Below are 21,223 nucleotides of genomic sequence, written 5' to 3' on the forward strand. Positions count from 1 at the left end.
CAGGGTCCCTGGGTTATAGATGACCCTGTGCTAACAGCTGACCTCTGAAGTAAATGCCTGGGGTACCAGTGAGGACGGCAGAGCAGAAGTATGGCAGGGACGAAACACCAGAAAAGGAGTATCAATGCAGACCAGGTCTGATCTCAGATGAGGTACAGCACTTCCTGGATGGCCAGGAATGAGAAGATGTCCAAGAGAGAAGGAAAGGGAGCCTAAGACCAGTTGATGGCCGGAGAAAGGGAAAAACAAAGGCTTCTGAATAAACTAGAGCCAGAGTAGGGGTTGGCCTGAGGTGGGGGAAAACTGGCATGCACTAAGAAGGAACAGGAAAAGGGTGAGGCTCAGAGACCCAACCAGAAATGGCCTCCCAGGGGAGCCTGGGTGGCTCGGTCGGTTAAGCGTCTGACTCTTGGTTCTCACACTTCGTAAGATCGAGCCCCACATCAGGCTCTGAGTTCCTTAGAGCCTGCTTGGGATTCTCTCTCTCCATTTCTTTCTTTCTGCCCCTTCCCCATTGTGCTGTCTCAAAATAAATAAAAACTTAAAAAAAAAAAAAAAAGAAGAAGAAGAAAGAAAGAAGCAAATGTTCTCCCAGACAAATCCAAACACAATGCCTACCCAGGCCCACTGCTGGACAGTGGCCTCGCTTCGCGGTTGGTACTACTGCCATAACACTTGTTGTTAGGGAATATTCGGTTCATAGGGAAGTGGATAATCCCAACATGAAAATGTGCATGCTTATCTGATAAGTTATTTATACAGAACCGGAAAGGATAGGAAATAGCTGTGGAACCTTTAAGAGGAGGGTAAAAAGATAAAAGCCACATAAACTTGGAGAAGAGGCAGAAACTACTGTTTACATATTTGGAAGCTAAAGCCAAGGGAAGCTGTTTCTGGTGAACATAACACTTTGTTCTGAACAGTTTCAAGTTAATTTGCATAGGACATAGAGGACTCGGGTTGGAAGGGTAACAATGGGTAACACTGGAGTGGTTAACTCCTAGCAAATCAGATTAACCACGAGAGCAATCCTCTGGAAGTGGGTTAACAGCACAGTCTTTCTCTTCCCTGTCTGGTGCTATAAGATACTCCTTGGGCACACGATTTCTTTTACTGGAAAATAATTTCTGGGGCACCTGGCTGCTTCAGTCAGTTCAACTTCTGACTCTTGATTTCAGCTCAGGTCATGATCTCACAGTTCGTGAGTTCAAGCCCTGCGTTAGGCTCTTCACTGACAGTGTGGAGCCTGCTTGGGATTCTCTCTCCCTCTCTCTCTGCCCCTCCCCTGCTTGCTCCCTCTCCCTCTCTCAAAATAAATAAACTTTAAAAAAGAAAAAAGAAAGAAAGAAAGAAAGAAAGAAAGAAAGAAAGAAAGAAAGAAAGAAAGAAAGAAAGAAAGAAAGAAAGAATGAATTTCTAAATTAGGAAAAAGTGCTTAACAGCCTCTGAGAGTTACTTGCCATGAATAAATATAGACTGTCTTTGATTAAGTCTGCCTTCTCCATGCTTGGGTGGAATATCCTGTAACACTGGGGCTGCAAAGAGCAGGAGCTGCTGTGTTATTTAAGGCACTGACACTTATGACCACCGGGGCACCTCCTGGAGAAAGTGACACCTCTGTGTGCAACTCAGAATCTGAACCCCCATTTTAATGATGGCAAAGACAAATGCAGCTCAAAGGTTTAGAGTCTCAGCTTGGAAGCGCCTTCTTTAACTTCTTTCTCTGGCTTCCTAGCAGGGTCTTTACTGTGGCCATGCTTGAAGGAACTGAATAATGAACTGAGGACATCCCGTGGCTTACTCTTCTACAAAGGCACAGGGCCCACGTGTGGTTCAGCGTGCTCACCCTGTCGCAGAGGGCAACAGTGAGCAGATGAGTACCTGCAGGCCGATGGAGTCCGATGCTAAGGCTGAGTTCATGGCATTAAAGCTGTCCAGGGCTGACGACTGTGTCTGGATGTGATTCTCCAGATACTCCTGCTGAGCCTGTGAAACCTGGACAGGATGTCAAGTGGTTACACAAAACCATATATACCAGCAACAATCTTAGGTTAGGCCGGAACCTTCTCCTGACAGGAGCCACATCCATTTCAGTGATGTGTGAAGTACAGCTTAAAATTACAATATCAACATCTGCATGACCCGAAGAGAAGACAGACAAGAACGCTTTTCTTTTGTATAGTATTTACACGTTCACCCGTGGGGCCTCACTTAGTCCTCACAACATCGTGCAGCAGCCGGAACATCCCCTTTTATACAGAGGAAACAGAATCAGAGTTAAGGGATTTGCTCCCCAACAGCTGAGCAGTGGCACAGCTAGAATGAGAACCCAGGTCCAATACCTTCTCGGGCCATCTTGCTCTTGCTCCTCACCACAGAAAGAACACATTCGGGGCTCACGCAGTCCTAAGAGTTGTTTCGTGGCTGTTGCTGTGTTACCTTTGTTGGGCGTGTGTGTTGAACATGTTTGAGACTGTTTCATCAGAGACAGTTCCACCCCACCAGTCCCAAGCTAGACCTTCAAGGAGGGCTGGACATACAGAAGCAGGGAGGCAGAACTAGAGGGTGAGGGTTCCGAGCAGGCTCAAGGGTAGAGCCCTGCGTGGTGTATGGGAGCCACAAACAGTCAGAAATGACAGAAGAGGAGGTGCGCTCCAAGAGTGGGAGGCAGAGTTGACACGGCAGACCAGGACCAGGAGCGTGTGGCACGTTCTTGTTCACGGGCGTGTTCACACAGCAGGAATTTAGGAATCTTATTCCGGCTGTGGAATGTGGGGTGGCCTGGAGGAGGAGAAGACTATAGGCAGAGAGACGGCGTTCCCATGACCGTTCTCACAAAAGAAAATGAGGGTGTGCAGGAGATGGTAATGGAAAGCCAGGGGCAGAGACTATTTGTGCATCTATTGCAAATCCCATCCCCTGGCTTTAATTACAGATGTTGACGTGTGTCAGTGGATGGCAGAGTGAAATTTCCACAAGTATGTGAGAATTTCACAAGTGTCCTCCCACAAGCCAGTGAGAATGGGCTAGGTGGGTATGTTTACACAGCCCCACGCCTATCATCAAGGCAGCGGGTCTTACCTAAGCAGACCATCTCGCAGCCAAGCCATATGCTAAACCCTAATGCACGACTGCTGTACCTATGCTTCCTTCCTGCAGAAACTAATTTTTATGGAAAGTAGGTCATATATGCATGGGCTTTTGTTCTTCAACACTGTGAATTTCAAATATAAAAATTTTTTTTTTCTCACAGGCATTAGTTTGTTTAAACCACAGGAATGTTATTTTTTCTTAAATCTGTAATACATCCACACAGTTCAAACACTTACAAAGTATAAAAGGTACACATTCAAATACATCTATCACTCCCATCCCATCTACTCAGGCACCACCTTGCCCACTCTGATCTTCAATCAGGAATCACAATTATTGAGAGGCACCGGGGGTTCAGTTGGTTAAGCATCTAACTTCAGCTCAGGTCATGATCTCGTAGTTCAGGGGTTCGAGCCCCCTCATCGGGCTCTCTGCTGTCAGCACACAGCCTACTTTGGATCCTCTCTGTCTGCCCCCCTCTCAAAAATAAACATTAAAAAATAAAAAAGAATCAGAGGTCCCTGGGTGGCTCAGTCGGTTGAACATCCAACTTTGGCTGACACCCTGTGAGTTTGAGCCCCGCATTGGGCTCTGTGCTGACAGCTCAAAGCCTGGAGCTTGCTTAGGATTCTGTGTCTCCCTCTCTCTCTGCCCCTCTCGCGCTGGTGCTCACTCACTCTCTCTCTCTCAAAAATAAACATTAAAAAAAAATTAAGTTTCTGGATCATCCTTCTAGTAACTACTTTTGCACCCGCAAAACTAGCTAAACACTTATTTTCCCCTTCTGTTTTACATAGGTGGTGGCTCATTGTAGGTATTTTCTTGTATCTTGCTTTTTTTTTTTTTTTTTTTTTACCATCCACTCTGTATCTTTGAAATCTTTCCATATCTGTTTTTGAAGAGCTTACTTGTTCTTTTTATTCTCTCCTCTCCCCTCCCCACCTCCTCCCCACCTTCTTTTTAAATTCTGCATATTCTACTGTAGGGTCACAATTTATTTTACTTTCCCCTTCTTCATGGATGTTTAGGTTTCCAATCTCATTACTGTTACAAACAGTGCTGTGATAACTACTTTCACACATAGGTCATTTCACAACGTGAGAGTTTATAGAGTATGTTCTTAAGAACGGAATTGCTGAGTCACAGGATATAGGATGTGGCAGATACGGCCATTTTGCTGTCCCTGGGAGTACTACACAATGACATCCTATCCAGCCACCTGTTTCTCCACAGCACTGCTAACAATGTCTTGTCCTGTTCCTGCAGGTGTGCTGATCTCATAGGTAAAAGTTCCATCTCAGGCTGGTTTGCGTCTGCATCCCTCTTATTGGGAGTGGGGTTGAGCATCCTGTCAGACACTGAAGAAGTCTTCACCTTCATCTTGCTGTAGGTTACTTGTAACAAATATTTTGCCTATTTTTATGGCTTGTGGCCTTTTCTTCTTGATGCCTGGGCACTTTTTTGAATACTCAGAAACTTAGCCTGTTATCTAGGAGATGAAGGGCAAATCACTTTTCCTAGGTTTGTCCTTGGATTTTGACTAGTGGCCCTGCCAGCACACGTCTTTCATGTCAGCGTAGTCGAAATTACCAAACATTTCTTTTATGGTCCTGAGATTTCATGTCAGAGTAATAAAAAGCCTTTTTCACCCTTAGAGTATAAGAGAATTCAAATATATTTTCTTCTGGCACTTTTAAGTTTTACCTTCAATATTTAAATCTTTGATCTCTTTGGAATTTATGTAAATGTAAGTCTGTCCCAACAGCATATGCTGACTGGTCCATTTTCCTCCCTTTATTTGAGATGCTGCGTTTATAATATATTGGGGTAAATTTCTGGGCTTTTTCATGGATGCTTATTTATTTATGTGCCAATGTGATACTCTTCTAATCTCTGACGGTCTCTCAGTTTCTTGTAATATTAATAGAGCTAGTCTCCCTCGCTGTATTTTTTCCCCCCAGAATTTCAACTGTTCATATTTATTTTCTGTATACTTTGGAATCACCTAGTCCAGCTGTAAAGACACAACATAAAATAAAAATCTGTTCGTATTTTTATTGGGTTACATTACATTTGTATATTAACCTGAACAATACTGACTGATGTTGGTGTTTCCCGTCTTAGCACGTGGTATGTCTTTCCTCTTGTTAGAGTTTACTCCTAGGTATCTGGTGGTTTTCTGTTGCTCTTATTACTTCTAACTGGTTGTTTTTTGTAGGATTAAGTCCATTTTTTTGTATCTATTAATTTTTTTATCCTGCTACCTTACAAAATTATTTTTTATAGTAGTGTTTTTTTCGTTGGTTCACTTGAGCTTTCTGGGTATATGATCATATAGTTTGTAAACAGTGACAGCCCTACATCTACCCTCCCAGTTTTTATACCACTAAATTTATTTCTCTTGTTTAGTTCCATTGGCTAGTTCTTAGGTACAATGTTAAATAGTAACGATGATAGCTGGCTTCCTTGTCTTGTTCCTGACTCTACAGGGAATGCTTTGAAGGCAAAGATTATCCTTGCCACAAAAAATATTCCTCAAAATAATAAGCTTAATTCTGTGATAAAATCTCAGTTCACTTAAAATAGGATGCCATTCACAAAGAACATCATTTAAACTCAGATATGTTCAGGTACCAGCCACTGGGAGGGAGTTCTAAGACCTACCATCCTTCCATATTTCCAAGTCACTGGGACATTGACTTACTGACAGTTCCTGGGTGAGCTGTCGAATCTTCTGTCTCATTTCATCATAGTCTCCATACATTCGCTTCCTTACTTTTTCCAAAGTGGCTCTCACCTGCAGCCCACAAAGATGCTGGTTAAAGATCAAGTTATAACACTTTTACATTAAGACTGCCAAAACCCTAATTTAAGAGTTTTAAGAAACCCTAATGGGAAGACGGGCCCACACACACAAAAAAAACACACACACAATTTTAAGTACATGACACTGGGGAGATTAAGGGAGAAAAATCATCCTGACATCTAGTTAAGAGCCAGTGGTACTGTCCAAATAATAACAATGATAATAAATATGTACTATGATTGTATATAATTATTAATAAAGATTAATTACTAAATAATAAGCTCTGAAGAAAAAATGGTTTGTTGAAATTCACCTATCACCTATTAAACCACATTCAGGTAAGATTTACCTCTTTTTCTTTTTTTTTTTTTCTTTATTTACCCTTCTTTCTATTGCACATTTTTGTAAGTACAAAAATTTTAACAAGTTGACTCTATAAACAGGCAGCTAAGAGGAATCAAAAATCCAAAAAGCAAAAAGCAACTTCTAATTTTCTCTATCTCCACTCTGACCAACAAAGAGCAATTAAATACCTGGGATGTACAGGAGGGAATTAGGAGCCTAGAAAGCCCATAAATTTGAACATCAGTTCTTCAATAATCACAATAAGGCATAAAATAGAACAAAAGTCAGGGTGACCCCTAACATCTGTTTACATAATCACTGTTTAAGTTTTTTCTATAGTAGCACTTCTGGAGTGGTAAGGAGAGCCTTACAAATTTTGTAAATAAAAGGAAAAAATCTTGTCCCTGTCTCCTCCCTTCTTCTGCTACCCCTCTGATTGATGGAGAACTCAGGAATCATCCAACAGAAAAGAAGCCTCACGGCATCTGTGCGGCTCAGTTGGTGAAGTGTCCACCTTTTGGTTTCAGCTCAGGTCATGATCCTGCCATTGAGCCCTGCATCAGGCTCTATGATGAGTGTGGAGCCTGCTTAAGATTCTCTCTCTCTCTCTTTCCCTCTCTCCCTCTCCGCCTCTCTCCTCTGCTCTCACTCTCTCTAAAATAAATTAAAAAAAATTTTTTTTAATTAAAAAAAAAAAAAAGGGAAAGAGGTCTCAAGGGAGCCCTCTATATGGAGGCTCCAGAACTTCCAATGCCAGAAGGGCTCAAAGGCAACAGTTGGTTGGAATAACCAGTGTGCTGGGGACAGCATGGGGAGACTTCACCTTGAAGCTGCATTTGCACAGCTAGCACATGGCTTTAAATCAGACTGCATGTTTATTCAGGGTGACTGCATATTGGTAAATATTTCAGCAGAGGGTGCAGGAGAGGGGGGTGCAAGGCAAGAGGCCAAGCCTTCACTAGATGAATTCTGATAAGAGTCTACTTTCTTCCTGTCATCTACAAACATTTTAGAAAAATGAGACCAAAAGCACAACTCTTCACTCTGGGTAGACAGAATGGCTTTTACCGTGGCCCTGAGTTGGCTCTGGTACTGCTCACCAGTGGGGACTGGGGGAGCTGGGTGGCAAATACTGCAGGAAGCTAACTGGGCCAGAGTCACTCATGGCAAGAAAGAACAAACAACCCCATAAACATGCTTAGGGATGAGCCAGCGCGAAATGGATCTGAAGCCAACTATAGGAGGTGGAACCTGGAAATTAATTTTTTAATGGAGGCTGGCAATTCAGGTCAGAACCACTCCTGTGACCTAGGCACATGTCACCCCTGGTTCACAACCAGCCTCCACCTGCTGTTTTTGTCTTGGGCAAATGGCAAGTCTCAGCCTTGTTTAAAAGGCTTACGTCTGAAGCACTGCCATGTTATCTGAGGACTTTAAGTAAGGAGGGACTAAGTATTTCTGTGAGAAAAATACTGGAGACTAGGAATGTTCAAGTTGCTCTTATATATGAAAATCAGGAATGATATATTCTGAATGATTACAAATTGTATTCGGGGATAGGATGACTAGGGATTTGAGATAACACATGTCCTATGCATTTGTGTATGTGTATAGCTTGTTTCGCTTTTATTTTCTCTATTAAGCATTTATTATACTACTTTTAATCAAGACAAGATTATGTTTTATTCCTTTTAATTATACAAATACCCAAATCTTTCAAGACATGAAAGAAGGTGTCCAACAGTTATTTTTAATATTTGATCAGAGATGTTCTTTTAAAAAATCCATATAGGGGCGCCTGGGTGGCGCAGTCGGTTAAGCGTCCGACTTCAGCCAGGTCACGATCTCGCACTCCGTGAGTTCGAGCCCCGCGTCGGGCTCTGGGCTGATGGCTCAGAGCCTGTTTCTGATTCTGTGTCTCCCTCTCTCTCTGCCCCTCCCCCGTTCATGCTCTGTCTCTCTCTGTCCCAAAAATAAATAAACGTTGAAAAAAAAAATTAAAAAAAAAAATCCATATAAAAGTTGACAACATGACTTTGTATCTTGCCTGCAAACGCACCAAATAAAATGGGGTGTGCAGGTTTTAAAAAAATTTTTTAATGTTTATTTTTGAGAGAGAGAGAGAGAGACAGAGCACGAGTGGGGGAGGGGCAGAAAGAGAGGAAAACACAGAATCTGAAGCAGGCTCCAGGCTCTGAGCTGTCAGCACAAAGCCCAACGCGGGGCTCGAACTCAAACTGCGAAATCATGAGCTGAGCCGAAGTCGGATGCTTAACCGACTGGGCCACCCAGGTGCCCCACAAAGCTGGCAGTTTTGACTTTGGGGGCCCCTTCCCAAACTCTGCAATCTACACAGGAGAAAACTGAACCCCAGAGAGAACAAAACCTTGGCTGGGCCAAAAACAGACGTGGTACCTCTGGGGTAGGCCACTGCCCCACCTGGCTCTGTTTCTCAAGAGCACTTTCTAGGCCACAGGTTGGTGTTCAGGGCCCATGAGCATGAAAGTAACTCATGTGCTCTCTATTTAATCACACTGATTTGGAAAACAAGGGCACTGAGAGGCCAAAATAACCAAAAAGTAATGGAGATAGATAGATGGATAGATGGATGGATGGAGGGATGGATAGATGGATAGATGGATGGATGAAGACAAAAAGAAATAAAAAATTTAGAAGGAAATGCTCCTTAACAACTGTTCTGGTTAAATGTCAGAATTATGGATTCATAATAAAAAATGTATGGATTCATACATTTTTGTATTTCCCATTCTTTCTTCAAAGAGTGTGTAATTAAGAAGAAATGGAATATTAAACACAAAGAAATGGCATTGATTGGCCTAGGACGGACTGTGTCTAGTGTGGTTGACTTCTCAGCATCTGTTTGAACATAATTAATTGGTCTGAGCCAGCCATCATCAATCTCATTCTCCTCGGCAGGGGATCCATCCAGCGATAGATTTGGGAATGGGCATGTGACCCAGTCCTGGCCAATGAGACATGAGGAGAAGCCTAAAAGAGGGCCTCTAAAAAGAAACCAGAGATAAGCGGCCTCTTCTCTTCCTCCAGACACCATCACATGCTCAGATGATGCCATGAGCCTGAGGATGAAGGAGGAAAGAACCAAGCGAAACCCAGAGAAGTAGGACTGGAGACTGGACGTGCCCTGCCTGGAGCCCACCCACCCCTGAACTTAGCCCCACATGACACAAATTTCCTTTGTCGGCTTTTCCGTTACTTATGGTGAAAAGCAAACGAATTTATAGTTTTCCAAACTTATATATTAAGAGTAGAATATCCAATGTAATAAGCAAAATTGCTTAAAAGCCTCTGTATCATTCATGGAAAGGAGTCATTTGGTCTCCTGAGTACCCCTGCTTAGTAACATCCAGAAGTTCACTCTGTACCTCAGGGCAGAATTACATCCGTATTTTTAACATTACCATAAAGGTATGTAGAAATATTTCCACCCAAAAAGGCGACGCTAGGAATTCTTCCAAAATGTCTTATTACATTCACATCGATGCTTCTGACTCCACCTTCTCACATGCTACAAAAAGAGGATAAACAAACAAAAGTCCTTAAATGACTCACGTCTTTGATGTAGTTCATCTCTTCTTTCAGCTGATTGGTGGACCACCCATACACCACCATTTCTTTCTGTTCGTTGGGATCTGATCTCCGCACCACACCGTAGACAACACCCTGGGGAAGTTTCCTGGTCGGTTCTCCATTGCTTAAGTCAGGACGCTAAGAAGGTGGAAAGGAGAAAAGGGTAATGGTCATTTAGGCCTCGTGGAAACAGCTGTGATAATGGGTGCACCATATATGGCTGTGCGGGCTGTGCTGGCACAGAGGAGCCCAGGGGCAAAGAGAAACAGGGGAAACCCTGCCTGCTCGCTGTTCTCCCACTGGCACCCAGCATGGGCGGAGCCAGCCTTTTACTGTAGAGGAAGGGTACGTTTCTCAAATTTCTACAGAAACCCTAACCACCCACCCAAGAGTGGGCACCTCGCCCCGGAGCAGGGCACCTTTCTCATGCTTACAAAGGTGCCAGACAGACCTGTGTTGTCCATCATGACAACATCAAGTGCCTGCATTCTCACATTCCTAGTAAGCTGGTAATGCTGCTTTTCCCCTGATCTCAGTTCCTCCGTGTGCCCTCAACCTCATCACGAAACACATCACTTGCAATACAGGAGGCTGAGATAGCAGGAGAAAAATGTGAGCTGCCCCCTGGCAGCCACATTATCCCCTGAGGTCAGGACTGACTCTGGAGCCCACTCTGAGAAAAGGAGGTGGGGGTGAGTACACAACCTGCTGTGACCATTCATGAAATATTTCTGAAAAGCCAGGCAGAGGCAGCATGACTTCACTCCAAAACCATCTTCCTGTGCCTTACTTCCTTCACCTGAAGCTTTGCTCAGGGTTGAAATGCAAATACTCTCGGAAGGCGTAACATGGCCAAGTCCTAACACCCGTGTAGACTATGAAGGCTCAAGAAGTGGGAGAAAGGGAACTTAAGATCTGTTCAGCCTTTACTATAGGTTGGGTGTGTCCCTTAGTACACCTAAGTTGTGAAGACAACCACCCTATGACGTGGCAATTGTCCTCTCCACTTTACAGATGAGAAAAACAAAGCTCAGAGAGGTTAAATAACTTGCTGATAGTCACACATCTAGATTCAAGACCAATTCTGTGCGACACAAAGTATACTTCCCCATACTGCAGACTCTGTTAGATGCAGGGGGATAGAGTCAGAGCCTCCACAGCATAGAAGGGCGAGAAAAAACCAGGGACTGAGACTTCACAGACAAACCGGCCTACGTCCTATATCCCCTTGGGCTAACCCCTGTACTTTGGCAATCACCATGCAGAAGCCTGAATTCCCTAAGAGCGACTCTGCCCTCCCACTGAGTTTTAAGCCACTTTTGCAAAAATTCCTTCCATGCAACTCACACCATATTTTTTGGCAGGCAAAACTGTCATTTGCATTTTAAAATCATTCATTTGTGGCAGAATGAAAATCTTGTAAGTCCATTTCTTTAAACTTTGTCAAAGAAAAGTCTAGAAAGATACATGGCAAATTATTAACAGTAATGACCTCTAAGGAGGGGACAGTGGGGTGAGCAGGGATACTGGGCATCGGGGTGACTTTCAAATCTGTCTTTATACCCTTTTGTATTGTTTCTCTGTGATGGGAGCTTTTTTAAAAAAAACTAAAAAACAAAACTCCCATTGCTTCCACCCTTCCATACATGGAAAGACATAAGGAATTATGATGCTCTGCATTTACTTCCAGAAAATGATTCCACTTGAGGCCTTCGTGCTTGGGCCCCACAGGCACTAATGCAACTCCTGAAATGTGTACATAAATTTAGATGAAGACGTTGTCAGATGGCTCTTGGTGGAATGATGAGCTGCGAGTCCAGGCCTCTGGTTTCCCAGACATAAAATTAGGAAGAGGAAAAGCTCTAATGAAACTCTCTATGTACCAGGAAACAAAAGCAAACTCTTTCAGTCAGACCCCACCCACTTCCTGAAAAACAAGCTGAGGCTGACAGAAGCAGAAATGCATTTCTGCAGAGCAAAGCCTTTCCCATATGGACCGGCTTTCAGGAAAAGGCTCAGGTGGCCGCACGCAGACCACTCTGCCTCCCTGCCCTGCCGGGACACGAGGACTACCGCCTACAGAAGAAAACACACAAAATGTCACGGACAACACAACAAGGTCTATGAAATTCATGGACCTAACGGTTACCCACGTGAAAAGACAGCGAAGATCTGTTAAGTGAGAACCAGTCATTTCCCTATTCTTGTTTTTTTTTTTTTCTTTTAAATGTCTGTTTGTGTGTATAAAACACTGGAAAGGATGGAACCCAGACTTTTAATACCAGTGTCTTCAGTTAAAACAGGATTTCATTTTTTCCTTTATGCCTCTTAGCCAAAGAAAGAGGGGGGGGATTATTTTTGAATGGACAGCTTTCATTTCAACTTTCAAAAAACTAAACCTAAAAGAATATTACAAAGTCAGGGACTAAATAAGAGCCCAGAGAAGGGCCATGAGGATGGGCCATTCCCCGAGGAGAGGGTTCCTGAGGCAGTGTAAGCAGAAACTGTACTGTGACGGGGACAGGGAAGAGATGTTTGCCAAGAGAGCACAGGGGATAAATATTTGTTGTCTGCTTTATTATACAGTATTTTCTTTAATCCTCACAATAACCCTACCATGTAAATATTAGTTCTTCCAAAGTGCAACATCCAAGTGCCTGAGTACATCTTCCCAAATCTAAGCTCTTCCCTTGACCACAAAGCCTTCAAAATAGCTAAGAGTCAAGAGTGAAATTGAAAGTCATGTCTCCATGCGGCAGCCCAAACCTCAGGGGCAGAGAAGCCAACACCATGGCTCCCAGTCCGGTCGGGCTACTGGGAAGAGGTAGGCTCAGGATGGGGAGGCCCTTGTCCAGCCTCCTGGGATCCGTCTTCCCCTCCTGGGATCCGTCTTCCCCTCTGCCCTCACTGCCTCCTTTCTGTTCCTTTATCAGCAAACCTCTCCTTCTCACCACAGGGCATTATGCGGGCTATTCCCTCTGCACGCGGTGCCCACTGGTGGGCTGAAATGTCTCTCCTTCAAGGCCTCTTCAGACTGGTTAGGCCTCTACACCCTCACCACAACCACAGTGGAGTGATTATTAGTATCGTCATCTATGTAAGGCCTGCTCCCCAATCCACTGGGCCTCCTTTGTCTTCTTTTCCATCATAATCCCTGACATCTCACAGTGACAGACACTCGATGAGTTTCTCAATAAATATTTGCTGAATAAAGAGGGAGTTTTAGAAGTTGGAAGAGGTTCTGGGGAATTTCCCAGTATACACAAATACAGTCCAGCTGAAGGGAACACCCTCTGATCTTCTTAGAGGGAGGGACAGGGAGCTGCGGTTTGCCCCCATCATAAAATCTCTAGGAGTTGCAAAGGAGCCCGAGACTGCTATCATTGTGATGAAATTTAAGTAAGCTCTTGGTGAAAAATTGGAGAACACAGGAAAAAAGAGAAGAGAAGAGAAGAGAAGAGAAGAGAAGAGAAGAGAAGAGAAGAGAAAAAAGGAAAGGAAAGGAAAGGAAAGGAAAGGAAAGGAAAGGAAAGGAAAGGAAAGGAAAAGAAAGAAGAGAAGAGAAGAGAAGAGAAGAGAAGAGAAGAGAAGAGAAGAGAAAAGAAATGAAAAGAGCTGGCATGTTTGGCACTGTGACCGTGGCTGAATTTTTCTCCTCCCAGGTCCTTTAAAATATCTCCCTATAAGATAAATATTAGTTTTTTTAGGCATGATAAGAGCATTGTGATTATATTAAGAGATAGCCTTTATCTTTTAGAGAAACATGCTTAAATATTTATGATATCTGGGATAGAGGGTGAAGGAAGCAGACAGGAGTACAGACAGAGAAGGACTGAGCATGGGTCGAGGGCTTCAGGGCTGGGTGGAGGGTCAGTGATTTATCACATGATTCAGTTTCCTTTTGTAGATGTTTGAAAGTCTCTGTAATTAAATTTTTTTAACTTCTTTATAAGGCTGCTTGGTTGATATTAAAATATCAAATTCTTAAAAATGTCCTAGGCCTAATAAAAGCCTCCTGGGTATGAAACAGTAGTAGGCAAAATTGCCTTGAAAACCAAAGCCCTAAGAAATACATGAAATGAAAACAAAGTCCGTGCCAAAGAAGGGAAAAGGTAACAGCCAACTGAAATGCATCCCATAACCCCTACGTGAAATGCAGCATAATTAACAGCAGGCATAATTGGTGAAACAGATAGAGAATCTCTCAGTTAAACTGTTCCCTGGGATGTACTCAGAGCTGACAACTTACTTACATGCTCATGCCTGTGGAAAGTGCCTTAGAAAGACGGAGAGACTACAGAAAAGTTACTCCCCACCTAAATTCCTGCTGCAAGGGCTTTATTGCTGCTGGAGAACAAGGGTCAGAGAGGTAACAGGCAACCGTATTTCCCAAACCGGAAATCAGAATATTTGATCTTACATGACATGAGCTCCACAATGCAGAGACTGAATCTGCCGTGTTCACTGTAGTATCCCCAATACTCGGCATAAAGAGATGCTCAATAAATACGTTTGAAGGAAGGAAGGAAGACAGAATGTTTGCAATTGGGTCTATGCCAGAAGATTTGGAGTATCTGGTCATCGGAAACACTGATCTTCACCAAGGAAGAAAATCCTTTGGTGAAGAAAGGGTCTCAGGGAAGAAGTAACAGCAGACACACAGCTTAACATAAATCCAAACCAATGGTGGTAACCCAGCCCCAGAGACCAGGACGGGCAGTGGTCACATGTCCAGTCAGCCCGAATGACTTAGGATGGACCATTACATGAAGTAAATGACATGCCAACTAGAAGCTGAGTTATTTCCAAACCTTCTTGCTTTGAACCTCTCCTTCCAGCCAGAGGGCAGCAGCTGATGCAGGGACTGCTGAGCAATGAGCCAGGGGCATCCCACTCATCTTGCAGGCAGAGGACAGCACTTTAGGAACGTGCTGGGGCCTGTCTGACCTGTGTGCCCATCCTAGAAAATTACTAGTCCCTAATCATTACTCACTTGTGACACCGTTTTGTCTCCTTGGAACAAGAACCAACAACATAGCTGAGCCGGAGAGCCTTCCCACAGCCTGGGAGAGAAGCAGGGAGAGGAGGGAGAGACCAGTCTCCTCAAGGAAATGGAGATCTCTGGCTTATTAAGGTACTTGTCATTTCTGTGAATCTCAGACTGAAGAGACCATTTTATATAAAATCATCATGTCATGCTTGGACACAGACCAATAGTTTTGAATGCTTTACGATGAGAAGGAAAAGAAAATCTTCTAGCCAAGCAGAAATCCCCAAGAGACTGTAGTTCTAATAATAGTATCCTGATAGGAGGTAACTTCTTACAGATATTGTCTTCTAGCTTCTAGGCAGACAACAGCTGCTTAGGCCCAACAACTCCAGGGAAAATGAAAAGAGTATCTGGAGAAGAAAATCAGGAACTCTTTTGCTAGAACTCAGTTGTAGAGTACACACCTTAGATAACCTTGACTGATAAAATATAAATATCCTAGACAGACTTTTCCTGATAGGAGAAAGTGTGCAAGTTGACATTCCCATGGCAACATGGCCATGGCACAGACCCAAGTGAGAACTGCAAATCCACCGTGTACTAGCTGCATGGCTCTGTGCTAGTTATTTACTGCACTGACTTTCAGGGTCCTGAACAGTACAGGGGGGATAATACCACCCACTTCAGAGGCTGGTTCCAGAAATACACAGAATAATATACACAAAACCCAGTGTATGCCATGGGCCATACCAGTAGATTCTGAAAGATTCTAGCATTAGTGGCGGTGTCATGTCTTTATATTTCTGAGTATCTAGGATCTTGCTAAAGTCTACGTGTTTGTCTGGATGCTTCTGTCTGTCTGCTTCCCTCTTATTGGGCCTTTTTGCTGTTTTCATCCCAGCCATCAGACTTGCTGTGACAGAGGAATGTTCACCCCTTGACTGGCCTTGTTTCTCTGCATGGGGAGACAATCACAGTCTCAGGAGGTCAGGAAAATAGAAAAGAGAAGAGATGTGTGGTCCAGTGGGTCTAGAAATGATACCCCACCCTTCTGTGGTGTCTGAGAAGGCTCGGGCCTGGGATACTGCTGCAGCAGCCGGCACAGCCCTGGCCTTACTTGAAATCACAGCCACTACACTTTTCTTCTTTTACCGATGGACTTCTCATATGTATTCAGTTGAATAAGGAGTTCCACAGCTAGAGAAATTTGGAAAAACAGTGACTCCAGGCTAATATTTACATTTGCTGGAAGAGAAAACTAAGGCCCAGAGATGACTCGCCTGGAAGGCCACCATAGTGAAGGAACCAGCACTAGAACCCAGGCCTCTGCCCATCCTCATGGGGCTGCTCTCTCTGAGAGGCACGTGGAGTCCTGCACACCCCCAGCATAGCCCTGACCTCGATCTGAATCCTGGCAGGACACTCCCTCCCCTGGCAACAGCCCATGATGTTGTATAAACAGTCACACCAAGGACAAGGACGAGGACTCAGCATGCTTACTCATCCAGGGCTTTTAAGGGAAAGGGGACAATAAAACTGAATGGCAAGGGTTTCCTCCTTTGAAACATTACACAGGGGTATGAAAGTTCCCCATTTTTCATACATACACCTGGACCTGCTCTCCCTCACCGGAGTTCTTAAAGGTCTAAAGAGAGACAGCTTCTTTAAAAACAGAAGTCACTAAAGGACATCTACAATGGCAGCATGTTAACAGCTACTGAAAATATTATCTGCTTCAAATTACCCTGTCACTTTGCAAAAGACTTCACTATCACACAGACTCAGAATCGGGAGAGCTCAGGTCATGTTCACTAAAATTCAAGCATGAAGTAAGACCCAATTTAACTGATAAATCTGCAACAGCTGGTGTTAGTTGTCTCTTACTGCTATGTGTGTGTATATATGTGTGTCTAAGAATACACTGCATATAGAGTTACATGGAACAGGGGTATATACACTCACAAAATTCTTTGAAAATGATAGGGAGTTAATTTCAAAATATTCTACACCAATGTGAATTTTAATATTCAACAATTTTGTAAACATTATACTCCACATTTACCAATTTCTGAACATGAAATTTGTACCCACAAACTAATAGCATTTCCTCTCCCATATTTTTAATGATTTTTAATATATAAATAAAAGCCCATGACTAATTTATCTGACTTGTTGATACAACTTAAGTTAACATTCCACAGGGGCACCTGGGTGACTCAGTCAGTTAAGCGTCCGACTTCGGCTCAGGTCACGATCTCAAAGTTCGTGAATTCGAGCCCCACGTCAGGCTCTGTGCTGACAGCTCAGGGCCTAGAGACTGCTTTTGATTCTGGGTGTCCCTCTCTCTCTCTGCCTCTCCCCGCCCCCCGCCCCCCCCCCCATGCTCTCTCACGCTCTCTCTCTCTCTCTCAAAAATAAATAAACATTAAAAAAAATTTAAGATAACATTCTACAAAGAAACTTGTTACAGGTTGAATTGTGTCCTGCCAAAAAAAAGAAAAAAAAATGTGTTGTACCCCCTAACCCCCAGTACCTCAGAATCTGACCTTATTTGCAGATAGGGTGAATTAAAATGAGGTTATTGGAGTGAGCCCTAATCCAGGATAATGGGTATCCTCACAAAAAGGAGAAAATTTGGAGACACACACACCGGGAGAATGCCACAGGAAGAGCAAGGTTATGCAGCCACAAGCCAGGGACCGCCAGAACCATCAGCAGCTGGAAGAGGCAAGGAAGGATTCTTCCAGAGCCTGCAGAGAGAGCATGGCCCTGCTGACGGACACCTTGAGCCCAGACTTCTATCCTCCAAAGCTGTGAGACAATGAATTTCTGTAGATTAAGCCATGCAGTTCATGGTACTTTGCTACGGCAGCCCAAGAAGCTAATACAAAAACCGAATCTTAAGTCACTCTTTAAGCACTTACTATGTGCAAGGCAGGGAGCTAGGCTCTGGGAAACAAAATAAAAAGACATACCCTCGTTTCAAATGGCTCTGGGTAAAATATACATGAAGAACAAATGTTAGGAAAACACAATCATCCTCACTGGTCATCGGGCAATGGGAATGTGAGATGCCTCAAGAGGCTCTAAAACAGAAGAATGGGGTCAGAACCCTTTCGAAATGAGAATACCTATGTTCCATTCCAAACGTAATGCAGCCTAGAATTTTCTGGGTTCATACAAATAATCCAGATTTCATATGTTTAAATACCAAAATAATGGTAATGTGGTGATTAAGTATCTGTATTCTAAAAAATACCACCATGTGGAGAACACAGAAAACTGGCATGGCCAAGAGCTGATGGGTAGGGTGAGCAACTCCCCAGAAAGCTCAGTGCCGTGAGAGCATGAGTTCTCTGAGGTCAAGTCTGCCGAGAGAGGAGACCAGGCCTGAGGATATGGCAGATGGATGCTCAGATTTATGGAGAAGGACCTAAGGACAGCAAACAAAGATGCTGCAGGCACAGCCTAAGAGGAAGATGCCAGACAGACAGTTGCAGGAAGGGGCATGACTCCCAGAGGGTCTGAGGGAGAAAAGCAAAGAAAGGACTGGGCTTGGCATTCAAAGAGCTGAGATTTGGCATTGAGTCACTGCCTCTGTAATCAGTATTACAGGGCACTGTGGCAGTCACTCCCATGTATTAGCTCAGTTACTCTTTGCAACCAGGCCTTACTGTGCTTCCTTTCAGGGTAAGTAAACCAAGTAGCAGAGAAATAAGTGTTTGGGAGCTCAACTGTGGCCTGCAAAAGGCAGTCTCAGGGCAGTAGGTACCTTCTATAAGAGAAGGACTAAAAGCAGCAGGCAGGAATGGTCTGCCACAGGGCAGGAAGCCTCTCGCATACGCCCCAGGAACCCAGAACTCCAAAGAAAGACACTGCCTCTGCTGTGATTGCTCCCAGAAGTCTCCAAACACACCATCACGAAGCTGGGGAAAATATACCATCTGCCACACCCTGCCTCTGTGAGTGAGTGATTCCTCTCCAGGGATTTCAGGAAGAGTGCACAGAAGAATGACCCAAATGGCAGGGCATCTATGTGTGGCCAGCTGCCCCATGGAATCCCAGGCCCTGAAAATACACTCAGCACCTTCCATGACTGTGTCAAAGAATAAGGCCCAGGCCTGCCCTCAGTCAGCTACAGCTCTAACAGGGTCCTGGATATTCTCTGAGCAGTGTCGCTTCATCAGAAGCCCATCAGGCCTTTGGTATCTTTCCGCTTCCATACCTGAGCGAGCTCCTATCCCCCTACATTTGCACACCACGGGCCCCTCCAAGGAACCCAAGTCATCTCACCAGGGAAAGTCATCCAGAGTTCTTGGCACCTTGCAGTTTTGAGGATTATGGTGTCCCAGGGAGGGGCAACAATGCTGATGGCACATGAGAGCAGGCAGTCCCTTTCAGGGCCTCCTCGCTCGTGCCTGGCCTCTGGCTCCCAGTGACTCAGGCCCAGGAATCTGGCCAGAACATGGTGACAGAACCACTCAGAACAGCCTCACAGTTACCACCCGTACCTTCGAGTGCAACCACCACCCAAGGACTTCAGTCCTGGGGAAGCAGCCGGCCCTACCCTCTCCCTGTCCACGCCAGCTCTTCTGCAGTGAGTCACCAATGCATTGCAGACGGGCACTTAGGCTGCATACCGGGCCCACCCAGTGTGAGAGGGCTCACAGCACATGCTGTCTTCACAGCTTCTGCCCTGTGCTCCTCGCAGCCCTGAGGTTCTCACGTACCCACAGGAGGAGCCGGGGAGAACCGGAGGGACCCTGGCCCCCACTAGCAACACTTTTGCCTGGTTTATACATGAGGGCCCAGAATAACATTTATTTTCATTTAAAAAAACAAAAACAAAAAAGAGACCTATTGCTTTGAAAAGTTTGAAAAGCACTGTTTAAGACAAAGGGGCTGATCGAAGTACACGACTTGGTTACCAACTCCCGCTTGACATAGAACACATGCCTTCCATCCTTGGGAATGCTTGATTCCTCTTAGTGGGGACGCACCCTCCAAGGGCTCACAGCACCAGGGTCAGTGCCCTTCATCAACATCTGCCCAGGCATGCGGCTCAGATCTAACTCCAACAGACCAAATCTCCCACCTCCCGTGCCATGCATATGGGGCAGCCACTGTGGCCCTTGTCCTGTCACTCTCTCCAGCTTAGGCCACCCCCTCAAAAAGTGCTCCTTCGGGTCATCTGGGTGGCTCAGTTGGTGAAGTGTCTGGTTCCGGTTCAGGTCACAACCTCGCAGTTCGTGAGTTTGAGCCCCATATCAGGCTCTACCAGTGCTGACAGCTCAGAGCCTGGAGGCTGTTTCAAATTCTGTGTCTCCCTCTCTCCCTGCCTCTCCCCGACTTGCGCACGCACGCATGCTCTCTCTCTCAAAAATAAACACTAAAAAAATTTAAAAACAACAACAACACTAAAAGTGCTCCCTCCGATTCCTCGTGTGCTGAGCAGCCCATAAGCTCCTGATCACAGCTCAGGGCCAGTTCTCTAAAAGAACAGTCAGGAGAGCAGAGAGGGCAGAAGGGGACACCCCCCAGCAGCACAGCACCCCACTCAATCTAGTCAACAACAGGGATCCAGCTGGGTCGTTTGGGTTAGGAGCTTTTACCCCCAAACTTTTTCTTCAGACAATGTTCAAAGCTACACACAGTCGAAAAAATGGTTTGACTATATAAGGAAGAGTCACATTTAGTTCAATAATATCTAACGTGTGGTTCATATTCAAAAGTGTACAGTTATCCCACTATGACTTTTACAGATTTTTTTTATTTTTTTGATCCCTGATCTAACCAAGCTTCGCCTGTTACATTTGAAGTTAACTCTTCCTAGCCTCCCTTTGGCCAACTGTTTTTAAAGAATGTCCCACATTTTGGGATTTGCTATTCCCTCATTACTAGATTCAGCTGAAACCATCTGGCACAAATATCACATAGGTGATACTGTGCTTTACTTGACTGCATCACCTCGGAGGCGCACAGACCAGGTTGGCCCACTACTGGTAAAGCCAGATTGGACCACATGGTTGAAACGCTGGCTGCCAGACTGCACCACTGTGCCTTTGCTTTTTTAATGTTTATTTTTGAGGAAGAGAGAGAGAAAGTGAGCAAGCACGAGAGCGGGGGAGGAGCAGGGAGAGGGGGAGACAGAGGATCTGAACTGGGCTCAGAATTAACAGCAGAGAGCCTGACGCGGGGCTCCAACTCATGAACTGAACCGTGAGATGATGACCTGAGACAAAGTCGGATGCTTAACCGACTTGGCCACCCAGGCGCCCCTGTGTGTTTTGAGTGTGGAAGTGAAAGTAATCTATGAGGTGATACTCTGGGGCCATGTGAAAATACTGCTCTACAATAACCTTCCACTAACTAGTCTTTGC

General features: G+C 44.6%; 1 protein-coding gene across 1 annotated transcript in view; it reads right to left on the reverse strand.

The window, feature by feature from the left end:
- MYZAP (myocardial zonula adherens protein) overlaps nt 1-21,223 on the reverse strand; it is a 90,637-nt gene that overhangs the window by 57,760 nt on the left and 11,654 nt on the right. The window contains exons 3-5 of the mRNA XM_047075059.1: nt 9,836-9,991; nt 5,798-5,890; nt 1,882-1,995 (exon numbers count right to left, since the gene is read on the reverse strand). Of these exons, the coding sequence (XP_046931015.1) occupies nt 1,882-1,995; nt 5,798-5,890; nt 9,836-9,991 (363 nt within the window). The remainder of the gene's footprint in view (nt 1-1,881; nt 1,996-5,797; nt 5,891-9,835; nt 9,992-21,223) is intronic.

Source organism: Lynx rufus, unplaced genomic scaffold (genome assembly GCF_022079265.1).
Source record: "Lynx rufus isolate CCGP_SWC_20201006 ecotype Redwood Valley unplaced genomic scaffold, mLynRuf1.p SCAF_13, whole genome shotgun sequence".
Taxonomy (NCBI): Eukaryota; Metazoa; Chordata; class Mammalia; order Carnivora; family Felidae; genus Lynx; species Lynx rufus.